This window comes from Drosophila albomicans, chromosome 3 (assembly GCF_009650485.2).
Source record: "Drosophila albomicans strain 15112-1751.03 chromosome 3, ASM965048v2, whole genome shotgun sequence".
In the NCBI taxonomy this organism is placed as follows: domain Eukaryota; kingdom Metazoa; phylum Arthropoda; class Insecta; order Diptera; family Drosophilidae; genus Drosophila; species Drosophila albomicans.
In genome coordinates this window covers 49,152,484-49,176,043 of record NC_047629.2, presented here as the reverse complement: position 1 = coordinate 49,176,043, position 23,560 = coordinate 49,152,484, and the positions used below count along the sequence as shown (strand labels likewise).

The following is a 23,560-nucleotide window of genomic DNA, read 5'->3' as shown; positions in this document are numbered from 1 at the left end:
ATCGTTTGTTTAATAAACCCAAAAGGCAAACTGCCAAGAAATGCAGCAAATGCATTTCGTGTGGCTTAGTTTTATTTATTAGTATCTCGATACTCTAGAAACACGCTTACAAAGAGTTGTATCTGTTGCTGCAACCTTTCAACTTGTCCCAAATTAACATATTTTCACATTCAAATTAAGTTGAATCACTATTGCAGGGTATTAAAAGCACAGCATACTCATCTTCTAACTAATTCATCTTTGTCTTTTTGGCTCATCGCAGTTTTTGGCATACAAAGTACAGTGGAGAATTCCGCGTGCTGGCAATTTGCCTGCTTTTGGGCGTTTTTCGTTTATACAACAAATCACAACAAATTTCAAATTTTCGACAATTTTGTATACATTTTTACAATTTTAGCATTTGCGTAAATGCAATTGATAAATTTTATTTGTGCGCTAAAACACAAATTTATTTCGCTCAGCTTTGATTGCAGTTTTCGCTTTTATGACATCTGCTGATTGAAAGTTGTATATAAAATGAGTATTTTAGTTAGGTATTTATGGAGCAGCAATCAAAGTATGGCATTATAATAATACCAACTCATCTCATTGCATTTAATGTGTGGATGCTTCTAACTAAGAGGCAAGCAACGTTTAAACTTTTGGTAAACAACAGAACTATTTTCTTTATCTAATCTTCAACACTTGCTGATAATAAACGCTGAAGGTATTAAAGCAAATATTTACATAGCTTAGCACAAGACAAAAGTACATAGTGAAAGCATTAGTTTTATTTATTTTGGGCAATTGCATTTATATACTGCATTTGTGCAGTAACAATTAAGAAAGCTACAGTCGAGTGTGCTCAACTGTGAGATACTATTCATTTTGAATAAGAGCGAAATAGTTTGGTATTATTCTTAAAATATACCAATTTAATATACCACAAAAATACTAGAATATACTAAAGGCTATAATTGGTATATTGAAATAGTAATACATTAAAAATTTACCATAGACGGAAAAATATATTTCAGTTTTAAAAACTCAGCTCTAAACACAGTTCAAGGTATAAAATGAGTCGATAACTTTAGTTAAAAGTTCGCTCACTTGTTTTTAGTTAAAAGTTCATTCGGCTTAAATGTGCGACGCATTTTCTTTTTAAATTTTTACACTGAACAAATATTTATTTTCAATTATTTTCCTTTTTCCTCTTGTGCATATTAAAGCTGTTTGGCAAAATGTGCCGGCAACAGCGGCAGTTGAGAGGGCAGCGGTGTTAGCTATTCATCATTTGATTGAGTGTTTTTTGGAGGGGTCGGAAGAGAAGGGGGCTCAGGGTATTCACATATTCCTCCTGACGCCAAGTCAACAACTTTGCATATTGAATGGATATACAAGCTATAGCAAAATGTGGAATTTCTTCAATATTTTTGTTGTTGTTATGGCCATCATAAATTCCCATTTAATTCGTTTTATGAACAATAAATTAAATCGTTGGATTTAAGTATAGAATATAGAAATTAATTGAATTAAAATCATACATTTGCTTATCGCACACATTCATACATACATACTCGTATATATTTGCTCTTATCTGTTGATTCATTGTCAGGCACTTGTTACATTCGATTTCAACATTGCTGCCAAGAAAATCTAGTTCTCTGACAATCAAAATGGATTTTGTGTGTGTTAAACAAAAACACAATCTGACAGCCAGACAGATTGGCAAATGGCAAAAAGCGGCGAGGAAAGAATTTCATGAATTTACACTTAAATATGAAATAAAAAAAAAAAAACGTGGGTAAATTTTGTGGTCGAACTGGCAGGCAAATGGTCAGCAAATGCAACAGCTCAACGAACTTGATCGTTATTATATGCGATATAATTTATGATGAGAAATGATCAAAACAATTAGCATACAAATACGAAATTGTATACAAAAGAACAAAAAAAAAAAGACTTGTTCTCTCGTCGACGATATATTTGCACTTGAAATTACGACAGCCGAACGAAATGCAAATATTTAAACAGTTGAAGAAACCCTCGGATATCTTATCAAGCTCAACAAGTAGTTGCACTTTTTAATAACTACAAAATCGAGCAAATCGATTGAAATTGCATTTTACAAGCGCGCTTATAAAGATAGTTAAAGAGACGGAAAATGGGGAAAGGCGAGGAAGTCAGCTGTTTGTAGTAGTTATAGGGAGTGAGTCGAGTAATCAAATTACACGATTGGGCCACTTACGTATCAGCGAGTTAATGAAGAATTGAGTCGGCAGACATCTAGACAAACAACGACTAAAAGATACCCTTTAAAGTATAAAGTTATGTTATAGGGGAGAAGTTATCAAAGAGTTTATGAAACAGAATACACAAGAAATAATTGTGTAATGCAAAAAACCTTTTGTCATTTCTTAGGTTGATAATTTGGAATCTACTTTATGGTATATCTCAAATGTAGTAGCAATCGGTAATTTTGGTATATTATGTTAACGGTATTATCTTGAAAATATATGTTCCGAATATTTCTTTTAGTTTTTGGTATACCACCCTCAAATAGTTTATGATAAAGAAACTTATCATCATGGTATATATTGTACTCTATGGTATATTTTAAATGTTATATTATATTTGGTATTTTAGGTATATTGTGTTGGATTATTTTCACGAATAATATCGGTATATTCAGTATATTTTTATATAGTTCCGGTATAATGTTTCAGTATATATTCGCAAAAATACCACTCAGTTTTGCTTTTATTAAAGATAGCTAACGCGCAACTCACTGTCGAGTTGACTTGACTGTAGCTTTTTCACTCTCTTTTACTCAGCATAGGGTATATCAACAGCAGACAGATTTTAATTCAATTACGTCTGAAAGAGAACCAACAATCGTGGAGTCAAAAGAGGCGATGAGAGGGGCGCCATGGAGAGACCGAAACAAGTTGGCAAATGTGGGCGAGCATTTGTCATAGTTTCAATTTTATAAACAACAGACACGCATGTCTCTGGGCCATGTGCGGACAGTCCCAGTCCAAGTTGTGTTCCCTTGCCCGTTCCCTCCAACTTTGCTTCGTTAATTCCAATAAACGCTTTAAAGGGTTTCTAGCTGTCTCTCTGTCTCTTATTCTCGTGCTTTTTCCCTCTTGCGAAGCTGCCCACACACATATGCACAACAAAAAAACAAAAAAAAACCCATAGCAGACAGAAAACCGAAAAAATTGTACAATTAAAACATTAAAAGAGCGTTGCCAAGCGCCAGCCTTGCCACATGCCACGCCCACAGCTTGTCTTCAACGTCCACTACAATTTAACATGTCGAGGAGGGCTGGCTGCTGATTCTTTGATTCTTTTATTGTTACGAGCATTTTGTATTTGTATTCGTTTTTCATGTATTCGTGGTCTTATGTTCAATTGATTGAATTAACTTTTGGCCGATTCCTTCTTTTTTTTTTTGTACGGATTTGGGTTTTGCGCTAATGAGTTGACCATGTGCAAGTGCATTAATTGTTCTCTATAGAGTCTGCGAGTGCTTCATCATCATGATGTGCACAACTGTCACTCGGGGCAGTCAATGTGCATTTAACAATTGGCACAACAAATGTGGGTAGAGCACGTGCGCTGCCCCCAGCAGGAATTGCAAATGTCATGCGGCATATGTGGGAATAAAAGTGCATAGATTGATTGCGAGAAATTCATATTGAACTTTTAACCTTTGCTATTTTAAATGCGATATGTGCGCTAGACAGTAAAATGAGAAAGGAAACTTTATGATGCAAACTAAAGTCCTTCAATTGCAAATATATATTCCAAGGAGACGTTTTCGATGGTAATAAACCCAAAAAAAAGTGCACTCTAACCTTTGCTATAAATATTGCCATGAGCATTTTATTTATGCTCTGCACAATTTGCTGCTAGGGCCAGAAAAAGAATAGAGTCCTTCAATTGTTAATAAATTCTGAAAAGTATCGATTTGGTTCCTTGGCATTTACGAAAATATAAATTCCACTTTAACCTTTTTTGATATTCCACCCACAAACTATTAAGTTAAGGTTGACTTATTACCGAATGTAATATGGAGGAATCTTTTTTATGTCGTCTGAGAATATCCTTTTTATCCACAAACTAAAAAGAATACGAAAGAACGCTTCATTCAACAGTGCTCGACTATGACGCCAGCAGTCTGGTATTATACCAAAAATATACCAACAATATATATATATCGAAAAATACTGAATTATACCAATGGTTGTAGTTGGTATCTTCGATAAAATATTATGTTTAAATTTATATACCGAAAAAATACTGTAAAATACCGAAGGTTATAAATCATATATCGACATACCATATACCAAATATATATACTAAATGTATTGAAGGCTATACTTGGCATTTTTATACACTACTACATTAAAATGAATATACCAAAAAAATACTAAGTTAGAGCAATAGTTATAATTGATATATCGACATACTATTTCATTCAAAGAGAGCACAAAAAATATATAAAAACGGTGTTTCAACTTTAACTTAATAACTTTAATAACAAATAGAACCTCAATGAAATTCTATTCATTTATTCAAATAGTGTTGGGTGGTTTGATTCCTAGACTTTTTCTAACATTCAGACAGTTGAATGTACTGAATGCACTGTAAGATATAAAAATAATTCATGCGTTTTCGCATTACTTTTGTGTCTGGCAACGAAGAATTACACCTGCTAATTTCATCTGCTTAATTAGAGCAATTTTTTGCCCAATCACACAGAAGAAGAAGGAAACAATTTAATGCTCGCAACTAATCGCCATTTGCCATGGCTAATAAAATGGGGACTCAGGGAAATAAGTGCAGAGAGAGAAACAAATAGAAATGCCCAAAGAAATGTTATGCTATGCACATTACAAAAATACTACTACTATACATATAAATGAGAGAGATATATATAAGAATTACCCAAAGTGAATTTGTGTTTATATCGTACATATTGTGGGTTGTTGGCTATAAAAAGAGTGCAACCCTCACCTCACCTTGACACGGTTGTTCTTGGGACGTCGCGCGATATTAATACGAGTACGCTCAGGTGCAATTTAATTGCTGCCAAGATTTGCTTAACCTTAACTGCACGCTGTGCATACACAAAACAAAAAAAAAATAAAGCATTTTAACTAAATGAATATTCTCTTTTTTATTACATTTTCTGCTTTGAGCGGCGTTTTTAAAATGTTTTTTCCTCTTCTTCTCTTGTGTGTTTTGCAGAAACCATTGCGGCCTCAAGTGACTTATCCACAGCATCTGCCACTGCCAAAACTAGCTGCCAGCAACAACAACCGCAATCACAACAGCGACACCAACAGCAACCACAACCATCTGACGAATCTGTGGGCACCGAATCGAAAGCCTCGTATCGTGGACAACATCCGCACTTTCATCATCATACAACGCCCGCTTACTACACGGATCTCCAGTTGCGCATCCATACGCCAAATGCATCGGATGTCGGTGCCTTGAACGAGAACTATCAGAGTGTCTACAGCACCCCGAGCACACAGCTGGTGGAGCAACGTAGCTTCCCCAAGAGCAGCACAGCGACAGTTGGACCGCAACGTTCAGCGTTTTTTCGTCTTGGCGACACTGTTTCGACGGACAGCAGCAACAACACAAGACGCCAGCTAAGAAGCAGCAAGGAACGTTGCGCCAAATCCTTGCCACCGTCTGTGAGCCCTACAAAAGGTGAACAACAACAGCAGCAGCAGCAGCAAAGCAATTCTTCTCCCCGTAGTCATAGTAAATCACCATCCATTGCCGTAGTAGAGCCAGCTAGTCAAGTAGTTGTTGTCTCGATTCCAGTAGCAACCACAAATAGTAACAACAACAGCAACAGCAGTGGACGCAGCAGTCGCCATACGCAGCGATTTCAGCAACGCTCGAAGCGTGCGGTGCGAGTGCGAAGCGAATCGCGTCCGATTAGCGCGCTGTACGACATAATATGCAAGGAGAAGGGTCTCGACGTTGGGGACACCACAACAACGAGCAACAGCAACAGCAGCAACGACGAGGAGCAGCCCGAGAAACAGCAACAGCAACCGCAATTGGAACGACCAACACAACAGCAGCAACAAAAAAGCAACACGCTGGCGACCTTTTGGCCTTTGCACCACCAATACCACAGAGCCGCAATGAGCGGTGCCAAGCAGCAGCAACAGCAGCAGCCATCCACGGAGCAGCTGGATAAGCAGCAGCACCAACAGCTGACCAAACAGAAACGCATTCACAAGCATACCAACGATCACGATGATGATGGCACCAGCGATGATGATGAGAATGGTGCGCTATATGCTCTGCACTCTAGTCACAAGGTAACCGATCTGAGTTGCATCAAGGCCAACTCGCTGCCACCCACAGACTACCTCAAGCAGCAGCAGCAGACAACAACAGCAGCAGCAACTGGAGCTGGAGCATCGGCAGCAGAGCAACCTTCACAAATTGTGGAGACACGATTGCGCTCAGCTAAAAGTCTGGAGCCGGTGGCCAAGAAGCGACAACAGGTGCTGCTCAGTCAGAGTGATATGATGCCCGTGAATACGGAACGCATGTTTGTCGAGCCACCGAAAATGTCGCTGCCCGAGCTCAAGAGTTGTCTGGACAAGAGCAAGGAGGAGCCGCAAGAGAGCAAAGAGCAACAGCAGCCAGAGGAATTGTTTGATCAGGGCGAGGTGCTTGATACGCTGGCGCGTTGGCAACAGGAGCTGAGCTCCACCATTGACAAATCGGCGCAGTTTTTAAACGGTCATCATCATCACCAACATCATCATCAAGATCATTATCATCATAGTGCATCTCCCACATTCGATCATCATCAGCCGCCAGTTGCAGTAGAAATTCATTCACCTGCACTTGAATCGACTCAGGCACAGCCTCGATCCAATCATCAGGCAACTAATGCGCGCAGGTAAGTTAGCCAACCACCCACCAAAAATGTATCTCGTAACTGCGTATCTATGCGACTGTATCTCGTATCTGTATCTGTTGTCTCTTCATGTCGCAATTACGCGCATAATTAGCATTTATTTTTTTCATATTTTCGGCTGTTGGCCATTAGAGTGGCGTTGGGTTGTCACAGTTACAGAGTCAGAGTCACGTGGCAGCAGAGTGGAAAGGCTCCCTCTAGCTGCTCCAATTAACCTAATATTTATATACGAGTACTGCTATTTGATTGGCCATACATTTTGGTCGCCAATTAAGCGTGAAAATGAGTGCGTGTGTGTTTCAAGGACTTTCGATATAATTGACTCGCCGAATTTACGAGATTCATGCGTGCAGAATGCGTAACAAATATATTTGTCCACTTAGCAAACACATTCACTACACTGAGAGAAAAAATTAGATTCTCAAATCTAGAATAATAATCGTCAGTCGTTTGTGCTCGATTTTCAATAATATACATCGAAAAGTTAAATTAAATTAATACATTTTAAATATCAATAAAGTAATATGTATTCGGTATATCCCAAAATTTACCATATCTTAAAATTTACCAAAGGCTATATTTAGTATTTCTCAAAGAAATTATACCAAAGGTTATATTCGGTCTATATTTGGTATATCTCAAAAAATAAAATAGGATATATTTGGTATATCTCAAAATTTAGCAGTGCTATATTTTTGGTATATGTACAAATATACCAAAAGCTATATTTGGTATATTTAAAAAAAATACACAAGAGTGCCAAAGCAAATCAACTAAGGCCCAATATATCTCAAAATTTACCAGTGCCATATTTGGCATATATACAAATATACCAAAAGCTATATTTGGTATATTTAAAAAAAATACACAAGAGTGCTAAAGCAAATCAACTAAGGCCCAATATATCTCAAAATTTACCAGTGCTATATTTGGTATATATAGAAATATACTAAAAGCTATATTTGGTATATTTAAAAAAAATATACAAGAGTGCTAAAGCAAATCAACTAAGGCCCAATTCAAGCAAACGTGTTTTGCCATATAAATAAATTATATGTTTTTATTTGCTTGTAAGCAAATTTTCTGGAATCTTAATCAGTATATTTTAGTATTTTTCGATAAAAAAATACGAGAAGGTTTTTCGAATAATATTGCATTGTTCTGATTTAAAAAAAAATGGGTAGCGGGCATTTTACCATCGAGCTCACTAGATTGTAGTTTTCTTTCTCTTCTTTCTCTTTCTGCGTCTGAAATATGACTACAGAATATTGTTGTATATCTTGTTGTATCCATTACCTCGCAGTGTATTAATATCAAGACAAAGTCTACGACAATACATTATTAATATTCTGCTCAACAATTGAAAGTGTCAAAGCGAGTCTTTCTTTTTGTGTCTAACTCCAATGCCATTTCAATGTTCATTTCTTCTGTCCATTCTCCACAATGACTCACACACTGCAGATGCGTTGAAATTCATGAATGACCAATGCATAAACATAAACATGACAAATGATATTACCTTACTCATATTACATGCATATTAACGACTGAAAGTGAAACTGTGTAAACAGATAATTAATCTTTGGCATTCGACGAGCTCTCAGTCTCTGTCTCTGTCGCTTTTTGTAAGCCCAGTATTTAAGTGAGATATCAACGCGTAAAAGCCAAAAGTTGAACTCTCCCATTTGAAAGTCTTTCTTCGTCTAATCCTGCAGCTGCAGCAGCAACACGACTACAAAACGAAACAAATTGCATTCAATTGATGCCGTTGCCATTTGTTGTGGTTTGGTTTGTATTTTTTTTTTTTGTGTTAGCTCTCTTCACACAAATCTTTATTGAGATTGTTACACAATTCCGATGGCGGGCCCCCAAAAGCAAATGGTTTTTTTTTTTGGCTTTGGCTGTTAACAAACCAAATCTGTTTATTGTTAAATTTGTTGTTGGTATTAATGCGCTGTTATGTTTGTCCATTGTCTTCCCCATTTTTCTGTTTTCTGTTATTTTTTTTTCTATTGGCAATTCGACGTTTCCATCAATTATAATGAGATATATCAAAACGAATGGCACATTGACGCTGTCGCTGTCGCTAAAGTTGACCCCCAACCCAACCCAAAAGCAAACCCAAACTCAACTCAAAGCCAAAGCAATGCAAAGCCAAAGCCGAAGCCAAGTCAAGTCTACACAACCCCGGAACCTGACAACAACGTCTCTATAGAAAGCACCTGTTGTACACCCGAAAACTGAAAACTGAAACTGAAAACCCGAAAACTACGCGACAAGTTTTCCATAGGCCTTTTGCTTTGCGGCTTTCGCTACAAAAATGCCTCATAAAAGCGACAACAGCAACAAATAACGCCAAAAGAAATGAGAAAAGATACAAAATGAAAAATAAAAAAAATAAAGAGTAGAAAATTTGTCTAAAGAAAAATGCATTCAACGTAGAATTTGTTCCGAAGAGCAACGAAAAATTTGAATGCGTTCAATTAAGTGTGGTATTTATGGCGTCCGATGCGATGTCAACGCTGTTTCTCTCCCCTCTCTCTGTCTCAGTTGAAATCCCCGCCCCAGACACCTGCTGTGGTCAAACATCTACTCTAGACCATTATTTTTATGACCAAGTCGAGACCGTCGAGATCTTCTCGTCGTCGGTCTGGCCCAGTTTGCTGTTTCCTCGTCGCCGTCGCGACGTCTGGCGGTTTTCTTCTTCACAAAGTCCTGATTTCGCTTTCGGAGTTGCAGCTGCGCAATCGCAACCGCAACCGGTTGCCATCACTTTTCCTTTCGTCTTTCTTTTATTTATTTTTGTTTGTCCCCCGCCAGTAAAAAGCTTTTCCTTGACTTTGCCAACAAGTTGGAAAGTTCTTTTCCATAGCCAGCTGGCTGTCAAATTCATATAGTTCCCGCTTGAGTTTGAGTATTTAATGGAATTTTCCATTTTTGACAGATGTCTCGCAAACGCAACGAGAGACGTTAATGATGATCCGCATCGATATATGAAATACCACAAAAAATGTACCCTTGAAATTGTAATGATGTCTTCTGTCTGTTCTCTGCTTGAGCTGGGTTTTCAGAGCCTTCGCTCTCGAGGTCGATTCGATAAGCATCTTAAGAGCATTCAATTAAAAAGAAGAGCAGTCTTTGGTTTTGCTTAAACTTGGTATTAGATGACAGTCTTTTCGCTTTACCTTAGTTTACGGTTGGCAAGAAGCGCCCCCGGAAATGGTTATTAAGATGTTAGCTGTAATAAATCATAAATAATTATTATGTTTGCTAGGTATTTCTTAAGAGCATGTTTCGACTATTTCAATTAAATGAGCAGGCTTAAACTGATATTTAGATTAGTAAAATATGAGTCTATCGTTATAGTTAAATTCTGCAAAGATTTTGTTCACTTCCTTAAGAAATCTATAGCCCAATTTTGAAAGAAACGTTTGCTTGGTTTTGTTATAAGAAATCTTCTGTTAAATTTTTAAAGGTGTATTTAGTGTATTAAAAGGGACAGCATCATAAACATGATACATATATATATTTTTGCCAAAACTGCTTAAATAGATGAATAGGTGTTTATTATAATATTGATAAATTTCATATGTTTCAATAATTTTGTTCATTTCATAAGGAAATCTTTAGCTTCATTGTCACAAGACATATTTCTAGTTTCAAGAGTGAACACTACATAAATATATATTTTATTATAAACTGCTAATGTGGACTAGAATAAATAGATGATAGATAGATAAATGAATAGATATGTTCCTCCAATGGTTTTCTCAACTTCCTTAAAAAATTCATAGTTTTATTGAGAAAGATATTTAACCTTTATACTTTAATATGAATAAGTTGAATTTCACATGTTTCTCAAAACGTTTGGTGCATTGGCTTAAGAAATCTTCAGCTTATTTTTTAAGGATTTTTTATCGTTCCTTAGTTCAATTTCTCTATATATCTTGTAATATTGATTAAATATAGATCAAGTTTAGTTATTTCGCCAATGATTTTGTGCATTTCTCTTTAAAATATACTGATTTATTTTCAAAGATATGTTCATCGCTTTATGAGTGACCACAGTGTAAAGTATTCTTCCCCTTCCTCACTTCAATTACTCTCCATAATTCACCTATCATAATTGTATCTTTACCGAAACCGCTGGCATTTCTTTAAGGTTTTCCTCGGTATTTAAGGTCTCGGGCCTTTATCAATCAGTTTTGTGTGTCGTGGCTGCTGTCACATGCGAGGAGAAACCATCTTGGTCGGCAGCTTCAACTTCTTGTGCTGTCGTCTGTCAGATTTTGTGAATTACCCACTTCATGATCAAATTATCGTGCCCAATGCCTTTACAAGGGCAACAATAACAACAACAACAACAACAACAACAAATTATTATACTGTCGCGTCATAAAGTAAACAGACGACGCGACATTTAAATGTCTGCAGACTCTACCTGACGAATGGACTGACAGCCTTACAAACTGCCCGACTGACTGGCTGACTGAATGACAGACTGACTGACTGACTGTCTGAATGAACAACTGTAAAATGTGCATTGCAATAAACAGCTGCGCGCGCAAAAACAAAAAAAGAGGAAACGAACTGAAGCTGTGCTCCAATGGATATCATTTACATGGCAGACACAACGAGACACAACACAATATACCAGACGACATTGAGATACATTTTTCGGGCTACCAGCGCATGCGCAGCAACTGCAGCAGCAACAATAAAGCAAACTTGTTGCGCTTTGTTCTTGATGTGTTGCAGATAAAAGTGGCAGCAACAGCCGCAGCAACAACAACAACAACGCGAGCAACACCCAACTGTGTGTGTCTGTTTGTATCTGACAGATACGCGCGCTACGTATCTCTATCTCTTTACCTGGCACGAAAACATATGTGCGAATTTTCGCTCTTTGAGTGCTTTTTTTTCGGTTGAGTCAATTTGTAGTTGAGAGAGCGTGTGAGTGTGTGTGTGTGAATGAGTGTGATTGCTAGTGTGTGTGTATCTGCAAGATATACAAACAAAACAGCGGCAAAAACCCAAAAAAAAAAAACCTCTTGGTTATTAGCTTCGCCTGCTGCTGCTGCTCGCTTGTTTGTTTGTTGTTGTTGTTGTTGCTGCAACATTTGTTGTTGTTGTTGTTGTTGCTGGGGTCGATCGAGCTCTCGAGCTTGGGTTACCAGCATTACTTTCGGTCTGCCCGTCGGCAGTTGTTGAGCGTGTTTGAAGGCGTCGAGGCAACAACGCGCCGCATCGCATCATCTAGCGGAAACCCGAAAAAATAATAATAATACAAACCAAGCGAGTGTGTTTGTGTGTTTTGATTTTCTTGCCGTTTCTTTCGCTGGCCAAAAACTAATCGAATGTGTTTATATTTTGTGCGATAACTCAGACTGCTATCTATCTATCTATCTAGCTGACAGATACAATTTTGCTGGGCGTAAATGTAAATTAGTTTGCTAAAAATACATTCAATTTGTTTGTGTGTGTTTGGTTCACAAGTTCATTAATGTTTTTCTTTCAATCGTTTGCAGATTCATAACGCGCACTCCGCGCTCTGCCAGCCGTCAAAGTGCGGGACACTCGTCACCGCCACCGCCAGCAGCCGGCTATCACAGCGATTCATCCTACAGTTCACCATCGCCCACACGTCGTCAACAGCAACTAGCAACAGGAGTAACAACTGGAGCAGCAGCAACTGGCAGCAGCGGCGCTGCAGATCCGCAATCGTCAACAAATGGGAATAGCTCCGCTTATGAAACGGCTGCCACATCTGTGATGACACACGCCAAGCCGGCACCAGAGCAACTGCATTCGCATTCGTCGCAAGAAGTTGAAGTTCCTAAGGCCACAACGCCATCTCAGTCTCAGTCTCAGACAAACGCAACGTCCAACGTTATCATACGCCCCGCAGCCATCAACTCAGGTGAGTTGCCTTCTCCTCCTCCTCTTCCATCTCTTCCCCAAGGTTTCTTTTGCCTTTCCCAGTGCACAACTTCAAGAAGTTGCCTTTGTGTTTTTTGTGTGTGTTGCATCTGCAATTGTATCTGTGTGTTTTCTGCATCTGTATCTGTATCTGTGCGACGTCTTTTGTTGTCTGACGTCGCTTTGTAAAGTGCTTCATTTTATGTTTTTTTCGTTTTTTTTTTCGTTTATTTTGCTTTGGCTTTTTGTGATGTCCTTGTCGTGTTTATTGCAAGTTTTCATTTTTACTCTGTTGTTCTCTTAAATTACTAGTACTGCGTAATTTCCTTAAAGAAGTTTTCCTTGCTTTCCTTTCCACGGCTAAAAGCTGTCTTTTTTTTAACTGCATTGCGTCTGCTTTATGCTCTTAACAAATTCCAAATTGTCGCTTGTAATGCATTCGTTGAGAACTTTTAGATTAGCTGCAGCTTCCAGTTTTTAATGGTGTCTTAAATTTTATGAGACATATTTTAATACATACTTTAAACATTATGACTCTATTGTACAAAATGCATTTACTCTTTATGTCAGGCAGGCTCTCTAGTTCAACACTTTAAATAGCTATAACTAAAAAATATGCAAGTTTTGTTATCTTCAAACGGATTTGCTTTGAGGTCAGTTTGAATTTGATCTCAATGAGTTAAAGAATTCGCTTCTATCTTCTAAATAGTACTTAAAGTTTGCAGTCACCTGTTTTAGACTGTGTTTAAAATGATTGTCCAAGTCAGCTTTGTTATAAAAAGTTCTAGCTTTACTTCTGATATGAATTATTATTAGAGTAAATTAAGCTTGTATCTTTAATAAAATAAAATCTTATCACACCTACCTTGCTTAAGCTTTTTATCCCAGTCATCCCTTACTTGAAAAGTTCAGTATGTTCTTTTCTACTGCTTGCTTAGCAACCCAAAATACAACATACTTACAACATACATAACAACATACATATGTATATCGAATGTCTCTCCCTTAAGAACCAATAGTTCTTAAATCCGTTAGAAATATTCATTGCTTTCGCGTTATTTTAAAATGTTAAATAGTTGGACAATCTTTTCTTCTCATATTCTTAGCTCACATTGCTTTACATACAATGAAAAGAAGATTCCTTTAGTTAGATTCCCAAAAGTTAGTTTGCAGTTTCACACTTTAAAAGATTCCTTCCTACTATTCTGCTTGCATTTAGCATCTTCTTTGCTTCTACTCCTCAATTCAATTTCCCTACTTTGATTTAGCTTGATTTGTAATCTGTCAATGAGCTGCCATGACTTTCGGTTGCTTTCTCCTAATTAGCTTTGGTTTAGCTACGAAACTGCAGTTTCAGCTTCAGAGCTCCTCTTCATCATGTTTCTTTTCTTTTTTCCAAATCAATCAGCAAATTCACAACTATTTTTTTCACTTAGTTCAGCTTCCGCTTAGCTTTACCCTTTACACCTTTTACCTTTTGCTCTAGCTATCAGCTTAACGCATTCATTAGTTCTGTCGTCCAAAAGCTTTCCCACCGACAAAAAAAAACGACCATAAAGACCATAATTAGCTATCGTAGAGTAAAGACTCTGTCCTAAAGGGGCGCAACTCTCGTGGAGTTTTTTTTTTGCAGAAAATCACTTGAAAATGTTTGCCACGTTTTTGTTTTTGATTTCTATGTTGCAAAACACTTAAAAGTAATTTGAACTAAATTGGATTTTGTACGGTTTGCCAATCAAGCGAGACAAACAAAAAAAAAAAAAAAAACAAAAAACACAAAAATCGAGGCTAAAAAAGACCTTCGAGTCTATAGTTTAATTTATAGATCTAGATCTATACACCTGTGTTGTTGTGAAGTTAATGTCCGAATATTATATAAAAAAAAAAACAAAATAAATTTGCGCAAAATTTCAAAACAGTTTCAAATATTATGATTAAAGCAATTTTTGCTCAAGAGCCGCTGTCACAATAATGTATCTATTGAATGCATATCTGTGGAGATCTATAGATCGGCTTTGCGAAATTTTTGTGAATAGATTTGCTTGTCATTAAGATTATTTGTACATTTTGATTTTGTGTTGAATGGTAGTCTCAAGTCACACGCTGTCGTCGTCGATGAGGAGGAGAACGAATGAGAAAAGAGAGGGGGGGAGACGGAAGTGGGTTAAACTCCCATATAACATATATATTGGGAGCCGACTTCACGCAACTTAGGCAAATGAAAGACGTCATAAAATTGCTAATAGGTTAAGGTATAAATAAAAAGTAGAGAGAGAAAAAAACAAAACATGAAGATACAACAAGCTGTGCCCAATTTTTTATATTTTTTTATTTATCAATTCGATCGAACCTACAACATTTCATTCATTCAACTGCCGCCACTTTTATTATCAATTTGGAAAAAAAAAGAGTTACGAAGGAAAAAAAAAACATAGATTTTGACAAGCTCTCATAACGAGAAAGTTTAACTCGAGTTAACTCAATTCGAGTCGAGTCGAAAAGTCGTTTGAACTGAGGATCGATCGTTAGTTACACACACAATCACATTTGCATAGCATCGATAGGCAAATGAGTGTGGTGTGTGTGTTCCATATCATATCATATCATATGATATGATATGTCACACGCTCAATCAAAACCTAAACAGTTTTCAATTTGCCACATCAACAACAACTTGATGAAGATCGATTTTGCAAAGCGAAAGAGTTTATTTTTGTTTATAGATCGCGTTGCTCAAATATACTATATACCATATGTAGTATATAGTATATAGTCGATGCACTCTTGAATTGTTTTTAAGTCTTTGTATTGATTTCAATATTTAACAATTTTGCAATTTTTTACTCTTTCGCTGCCCGGCTTTTGTACATTTCAATTTTATTGTTTGGATTTATGCGGAATTAATTTCATTTGTTTGTTATTGTTGCCTCATTTTTTTTGTTGTTGTGGGTTTTTTTTGTTTAGTATTTTTTCATACTTTCGGGAATCGTGTCTAGGGCAATGTTCGAGCCAGAAAGTTTAGTGATCTTTGACGAGAAGAGGCAATGAACGGAGTCTGTTCATCATCATCTCTCATCTATGTATCTCTCTGCCTGCCCTCATATCTCCCTTTCTTTATTTCTTTTTATTGTTATTTCTTCAGTACACTTTGGCAGATGTGTCAGATGAGATTCGCTTTAAGAGTCAACATCTTTGTGAGGATTATGAAATCATTTAGGCGATTACATAAGCCCAAGACAAGGGACAGAGTACAAAGCATAAATATAATAAATGTATATACATTTGTGGATAGAGGTGTGGAGAATGGAAATAAAATGCGCAAATCTTTTGGGTTTGGGTAGTGACTAAACTTGACTCTGATAATCGTATACATATTTGTATTTGTATTTGTCTATGATACGAGCAGCTCATTAATAAATGTTGCGCTTTCAGTGCGTCTCCAAAGCTGTGTCATATCAATCTCAGCTTGTTAGGAAAGTTTTCGCGCTACAATATCTTAAGGCTAAAATAAATTGCCCCCATTATATTATTATTGAATTAGTGAGTCCCATAAAAAAAATAAAATAATCTTGCAGTTTAGTCATATTCAATAAAAACATATTTCTAAACAGCTTTTTATTTAAAATACATTAAAGGGTATCTGTATTATATGCTATATGTGCTTTGTTATCCCTATATCTGCAACTTTCACAAAATCAAACCCACAAACAAAATTTGCTGATCAGATTTGTTTAATAATATGTCATATTAATCTCTAGTTGAAAGCAGCTTGTTAGGAAAACTTTCGTGCTAAAATATCTTAAGGCTAAACTAAATTGTACCCCATTATATTATTATTAAATTAAAGAGTAATAATAATAATGACAAACTAAATTGTTTTCCATTATATTATTATTCAATTAAAGACTCCAAAAGCAATCTTGTAGATTAGTCACATTCAAAAAATGCCAGTTTTAGATATAATAAATTGAAATTTTGATTTTTTAAACTTTAATTCGAACGAACTTATCGAAAAGTATCAAAAAAGTCTCTTCTAGTTGAGTTCCTTTTACTAGTTACACCTTTCTAAACTAGTTTGAAGTGTAATAAATTGAAACGCATTTCCTTGTTAGATATATAAATGATATTTAAATATTGTTTATGCTCTTTAATCTCTAAATTTGTAAGAGTTAATCCTTTAAACATGCTTTTAAATTGATTTTTCCACTGCCCCATGTACCGGAAACTGCATCTAATGCCTTTTAAGAGTTAATCTATCTTCCGCCAGACGTGACAACTTTCGCTTATTATGACATCTTGAGAGTTTGGTTTTTTTTCGGCTTATTGGCAAAGTTAGTTCCTCAATTTTTTGTCACCGCATCACATCGCTTCGCATCAATCAATCGAGCGATGTGAGAGCGAGAGCAGCGAGTGACACGCCCAGCAGCGATTGCTACCTTAATTGCATATTGTGCAATTGATGCTTGCACACACACATACACACACATGCACGCGCACACACTTAAACAAGTGACAGCAACAACTGAAACAACTTTAATGTCTTCTAAAATTCACGCGTATTCATTCCCCTTTCCCCCAAATTGCAACCAACAACAACTATCACTCTGAACACACAGCGAACCACATTAAAGCTGCCGCTGGAAGCGTCAACAAATGCAGCATTAATTGCGCTTACACCAGCAACAACAACAACAACAGCCACAGCCACAGCTGCAGCAGCAGCAGCAGCAACACTAACAGCTACAGCAACAACAGTCGCTTCAGCCGCTTCAGTCGCAGCAACAACAACAGTCACGCCACGCCCATGCCGCCCAACAGCAGCAAAGCGCCACTAATTGTGCTCAAACCAGGAACAACAGCAACAGTAGCAACAACTGTTGCAAGTGCAACATCGACAACATCGACAGCAGCAGCGTCGCCGTCGCCTTCAAAGCGTCGCAAAAATTTGCTATCGCCGCTGCGTATTGGCAGCAGCGCTGTGGGTGGCAATTATACGCCTCCTGGTGCCACGCCTCCGCAGGCCAGTCCACTTTTGAGCAGCTCCTCATCCTCGCCCCAAACCTCGCCGGCGGTGCGCACCACCAAAGCCAGTCGACTGCGTGCCGCAGCGCTCGGTGAGTCATCCACAACAACAAAGTCATTTGCTTCCTTCTCCCACACACAAGCAACGCTTCCTTCTCCCTCTCTCTGTCTCTCTTTCTCTCTCTACTTACACCTCCTTCTGGTGCTGGTTTCCTTAGTGTGTTTAGTCTCGTTGTAGTGTAATTGTAGTTATTGTGTTTCGATATGCTAACCTTGCGCTGATGACTCCAACTAACACTCTCATTTCATGCCTCACCCACAAACACACTTGAATATAGACCGCAAAAAGGAGGAAGAACACCATCAACAGCAGCGTCAACGCTACAGCTCGCCCAGCTCTCTGCGCACCAGCTCCACGCCACCAACGCGACGTCTCAGCAGCTCAGAACTGTCGCCCAAAAGCAACGGCAGCGGCTTCAACTCGGAGCCAAGTGGCAGCTCGACGAGACAAACTGCAGCAACACGTTCGGCTTCACAGCCGGCGGAATCTGGAGCAGAGGGACGACGTCCCTTGTTGTTGGCCAACGCGAATAACGTGTCCATGAAGCAGAATCTCAGCGAGTTGCACTTCACCGGCGGCATCCTCAGTCCCGCCAAGGTGGAGTGCACGCTCCACATGAGACCGCGCAGCTCCACGCTCTGCGCCGATGCGGAGAAAAATGGCTTGGGCAGCTCGGCAGCGGGTAAAGCTCGGGATCATCTGGCCAATTTGCAACTGAGTCCTGTGCAGAAGCACAAGAGAACTGTGAGTACTCAAATACTATATTAAAATGTGGTATCTAAGAGCTGAAATTCTGCGTTATTGGAAATGACTTTGAATGGAAATTCAGGATTTTTATATTTAGAAAAATATTAATTAGTAATTACTACTTTGAATGTAACTTCAGGAATTCTTTTATTTATAAAAGTTTAACTTAGCAAAATAGTCAAACTATTTTATAGCACAAAATCTCAGTTACAACACAATGAGCTAGATTTGTAATTACTTTCCAATTACTTGACTTTGAACATTAGGATGTATTATATACTCTATCAATATATTTTAGAACCTGAAATATCAGTTCCTTATTATTACTTTCCAATTACTTGTAATAACTGTGTTTGCAAATGTGTTCTTTAGCTTGATATGTTAGTGTTATTTGTTTCACAATTGAGGATTTCAATTTTGGAAATAATTCATCAAAATACAAATTTCTCTTTTATTTACGTAGCCATTTTTAAGTAAGATCTATTAATTACTATTTGAAAAAATTCCTAATTCCTCCTGAATTACTCATAAAATACTTTTTGTAAATACTTCCTTCCTTGAAAAAAAAACATACTTCTAAAAGTTAATGCTAGTGGCAACGATATGATAGTAAGATATTATATTATTATCATGCTGAAACAATGCACTTTAAAAACTACCTTTCAAGTGACTAACATAGTAATTACTTGGGCAATGACTTTGATCGCACAACTGTTTTTTAAAAGAGCTTTAAATGCTCCTTTTTAATTAAGTGGTGAAGCTTGACAATTAATTTAATAAACTACACTTTAGGTAGATTAAAAATCTACCAATAATCTATAAACATGACAATTGCTTGACAATTACGAAAAATAATCTTTTAATGAGACGTAACAAGTATTTTTTGCACTTTATTCTTCATGAATTAAATATATTTTTCATAATTCAATAGATAGAAAAATCAAATACATTTTTAAAGTCAAATTGTTGTAAGAAATAATTTCAAATGCTGAAATAGTGTAAATTAAAAAGGTACCTTTTAATTATCTAACGACATTAGTAATGGCAAAGTAATCACAGCTCTTAGAATATCACATTTATAGAAATTCATATATTAACTCTGGTCACATTTTTTTCTGCTGTATAGCCGGAAGCCTCACCCTTGCCACGTCGTGCTGGCGATCGCGATAAATCGGCGAAACGCAAATCGAATTTGAATCGATCATACAACGAGGAAGCCACCAAGGATGGCGGTAAGTGGGGCAAGCAACAGCACCAACAACAACAACGATGACTGGCAAACTAAAGAGCTGCATAAGTGGAAAAAAGAAAAACAGTAGTGAAGGAGCGGCTAGCCAATTTTGGGGGAACTGTCAAGCTTGATTGCACCGCCCCCAAAAGCGCAACTGGGTTGCAACTACAACTGCAACAGCAGCAGCAGTTTGTGGCAGTTACTGCGAGAGTCTCACGATGACGATGTGGCACGTCAACGTACAGCAGCAACATCAACACTTGCATCTGCATCATTTCGAGCTACTACACGAACGCTTCCTTCACATACGCATCCAAACAAGCTGTGTACAATATGTTAAACTGCAAGCTGTGTTGTCCACCAAAGTGCCGTTGCCACCGCCACTGCCGCTGCCGTCTCTCCTCTGTCCACTGTCATGCACGTCTCTCACCCAGTTTGAATTATGTGTGCCCTCCAGTTGCCTTTAACCTCCTCCTCCTTGCCACAAGCTTTTGTTCAGTTTAATCACACTCCGTTTTTCTCTTGCAGATGAGGCGTCGTCAACACGTCGTCGACGACGTCGGGAGTTGGGAATGGCCCGACCTCTGATGCCTGGGGATGATGAATCGTTGCGTGAGCTGTTACTGTCACCGCAGAAGAGTTCCTGCAGCGAATCGACCTCGAAATCGGAGTCGGTCCATCAAGCGGCACGCGGCATTAATCAGAAGTTCAATGAGCGCACCAAAACGGAGCTGGCCGAGATCAAAAAGATTGCCGAACAGGCGCAGGCTGTGGGCAGCGATGAGCAGCAGCCTCCGGAATTGAAAATGTCACCCATACTGCGTCGCAAGAGCACGGATGATGTGACAGCAGCTGCCACTGCAACAGCTGCTGCTGCCACACAGAACTCGCCGCCTGCACCCAATCAGATTGTATCCATCTTGAAGAAGAAGGAGCACGCCTTTGGCGAGTGCAATTCGAGTGCCTCGAGCAATGCGTCGCCTGTGACCTTCTCGGCCAATGTGCTGGACACACCGCTCGCCGGCAGTCGCAGCAAGCGTCAGGGCATCCTCAAGAAGCGTTCCAGCTTGGATGAGTCGCGTTACTATTCACGCTCCCATTCGCCCGATGAACGCAGCATTCTTATCAAGTCAGCACGTAGAAATTCCTTGGAGGAAGCAGGTTGCTCGCTAAGTCCGGCTCAGGCACATGGCATTCTCAAGCAGAGCAGCTATGACAGCAGCAAGAGCGATGGTTGCCCCTCAGCCAATGAATGCCAACCGCACAGCATCCTCAAGAAGAAGGATTCGCTCTCGACACCTTCCGATGGCGGTGGTCACGTCTCGAAGCATGTTTCCATCTCCCAGGCGGTCACTTTGGCTGCTGCAGAGTTGGCGGCACACGATGACATTGTCGGGCTTGAGGATGGCGAGGAACATGAAGGAATTAGACCCATACTGAAGCAAGAGAGCACCTCCAGCGAGGAGGCAGCACGTCCACCGAAACCGATACTCAAGAAGAAGTCCTTCGGCGAAGCGGATGAGCATGAAATTCGTCCCATACTCAAGAGCAGCCGCAAGAGCAGTCGCGAGGAATTCGATTTGACGGGACTCCGTCCGGATGCCAACGATACGGTGGCCTCTGATGCCATGCGTCCTATTCTCAAGACGGATTCGCCATCCAAGCGACGTTCGTTGGGCTCCGCTCAACGCTCCGAAGAGGAGAATGCCAACAGTTTGCTGAAGCGTCGCACACGATCGCTGGAACGTCAGGATACGGCGCCAGTCATTGATCTGGCTGCCGCTTTAGACGCCATTACCATTTCACAGGCACCCTCGACTCCCGTGGACTTTGTGGCAACCGCATCAAGTATTTCGGTTGCGGATCGCATCAAGCACATGGAAATGCTATCGAGTCCAACTTCTCGAACAGCGGGCGGCATCAACAGCAGTTGGGAGTCGCCATTGCAGCAGACGCCAAGTTCGTTGCACGACTCGAGTGCAGCACCAAAGCTGTTGAAGCCCAGCGTATTACGACGAGATCTCTACAGGGATCGCTACAAGACACAGCCGGTGACCAATGAGGAGAAAAGCTTGTAAGTAGACGGGAGAGAATTGCTATGAAATAACTCTTTAATAACTCTTTATGAATTTCTCTGTCTCTAAATGGTGTAGATCCTTATGGTCCATTACTATTGTCAGAGAGGTAATGAGTTATAATGTCAGGAGTAATCAACAATGAATTGATAGTTTACTGATGTTTATATTACTGCACCAGGCCTTCTCTTTCTTTTTAAGAATTATTTTCTTTTGTGCGGCGATCCTCATTACCCATTACTGTTATTGAATAGATAATGGATTAAAGTGTCAGGAGTTATAGGAAGTTTCATGAGTTATAATATTCATATGTCATTTTGTCTTTAAAACATATGTTTTCTTGTGGCGAACATATCCATTAATATTACCGAAAAGGTAATGGGGTGAAATTCTATGGTAATCGTATGTTATTTAATAGATTTATAAAAATATAGATATATATAAAAGCCTTTCTCTTTCAAAATGATTATTTTTAACTATCTCTATTTTAATTATCTGTCTGTATCTTCACTTTCTCAGTTAATTTTGTCAGACTCTAAGCTATGATGCTCTTCAGTCTTCTTTTCCATTTTTTGTTAACCTTTAACTTCCTATCTTTTTTCTCTTTGCTTCATAAGAAGTCTTTTATATTTGTATCAGATAGTGCTCTATTGCTATGCATAGATCTTTTTCCATAAGCATATCACTCGTGTCTTTCTCCTTACCTATTTCCCTCCTTCCCTTTATGTTACTTTGAGCTGTCACACTGTCAGCTTCTGTCGGGGCTTTATTCATACGCTTCGCTGGTAAATTAAATTTCCAGTGCAGAATTATTCATGGATTATTCCAGCTGTGTTATTTGCCACATTGCCAGACGGTCTCTGCCACAGCCACGCCCCCAATCGCGCACAAAGACTCTCGCTATCGCATGTGGCATATGAAATTTGTGTTTTCGCCGTCCAGTTCAGGGTCATTTCCCCGTCATTATCATCACCATCCTCATCATCATCATCATCTGTGACAGCTTCCGTCGCACTTCGTTGAGCACTTAACAAATTTCGTTAGTTTTGCAACTTTGTAAGAAATGGTTTCAAAAATGTAGCCCAATGATTTTTTTAAGAAAACTGTTTAACATATATGCAAAAAGAATTGTCAGAAGGTTTGGGAATTCTTGAGTAGGTGTGTTCCCAGACATATCAAAGCCATATAAAGTCAAGTGCAAAGCTCAATTGGCCTGTCATAAATTCGTATTTCACTTTTCTTTGACGATTTTTTGTGTTTGCATTTGTTTTTGTTTTTATTAGCCTTCATTGGTTGATGTTGTTGTTGTCACTTTAAGCCGATTATTGCTTACCTAATTACCTGGCTGACTATTGAGGCCGACAGCAACAACAACAACAACAACGGCAAAAAGACTTTTAGTAATGCCTGCAAATAGCAATGGAAGGTCGTTGAATTGGAGCCTCTTTACAGTGCTTTCCTTGAACTATTTAGATTGTCAAACTGTTGATTACCTATAAATATTTTAAATATCTAAGTTTAGAAATAACTGCTCTTCAGTTTATTGCCATTTCGCA

General features: G+C 38.5%; 1 protein-coding gene across 8 annotated transcripts in view; it reads left to right on the top strand.

Moving 5' to 3' along the window:
* The window catches only part of LOC117570607 (supervillin), a 172,472-nt gene that overhangs the window by 83,471 nt on the left and 65,441 nt on the right, over positions 1-23,560 (top strand). For 6 of the 8 annotated variants that reach the window (XM_052004677.1, XM_052004675.1, XM_052004678.1 and 3 more), the window contains 6 exons: positions 5,239-6,931; positions 12,478-12,869; positions 17,485-17,982; positions 18,229-18,695; positions 19,825-19,930; positions 20,458-22,003. In XM_052004677.1, coding sequence (XP_051860637.1) covers positions 5,239-6,931; positions 12,478-12,869; positions 17,485-17,982; positions 18,229-18,695; positions 19,825-19,930; positions 20,458-22,003 — 4,702 coding nt within the window. The remainder of the gene's footprint in view (positions 1-5,238; positions 6,932-12,477; positions 12,870-17,484; positions 17,983-18,228; positions 18,696-19,824; positions 19,931-20,457; positions 22,004-23,560) is intronic. The other 2 variants (XM_052004676.1, XM_052004679.1) reach the window with 2 other exon arrangements.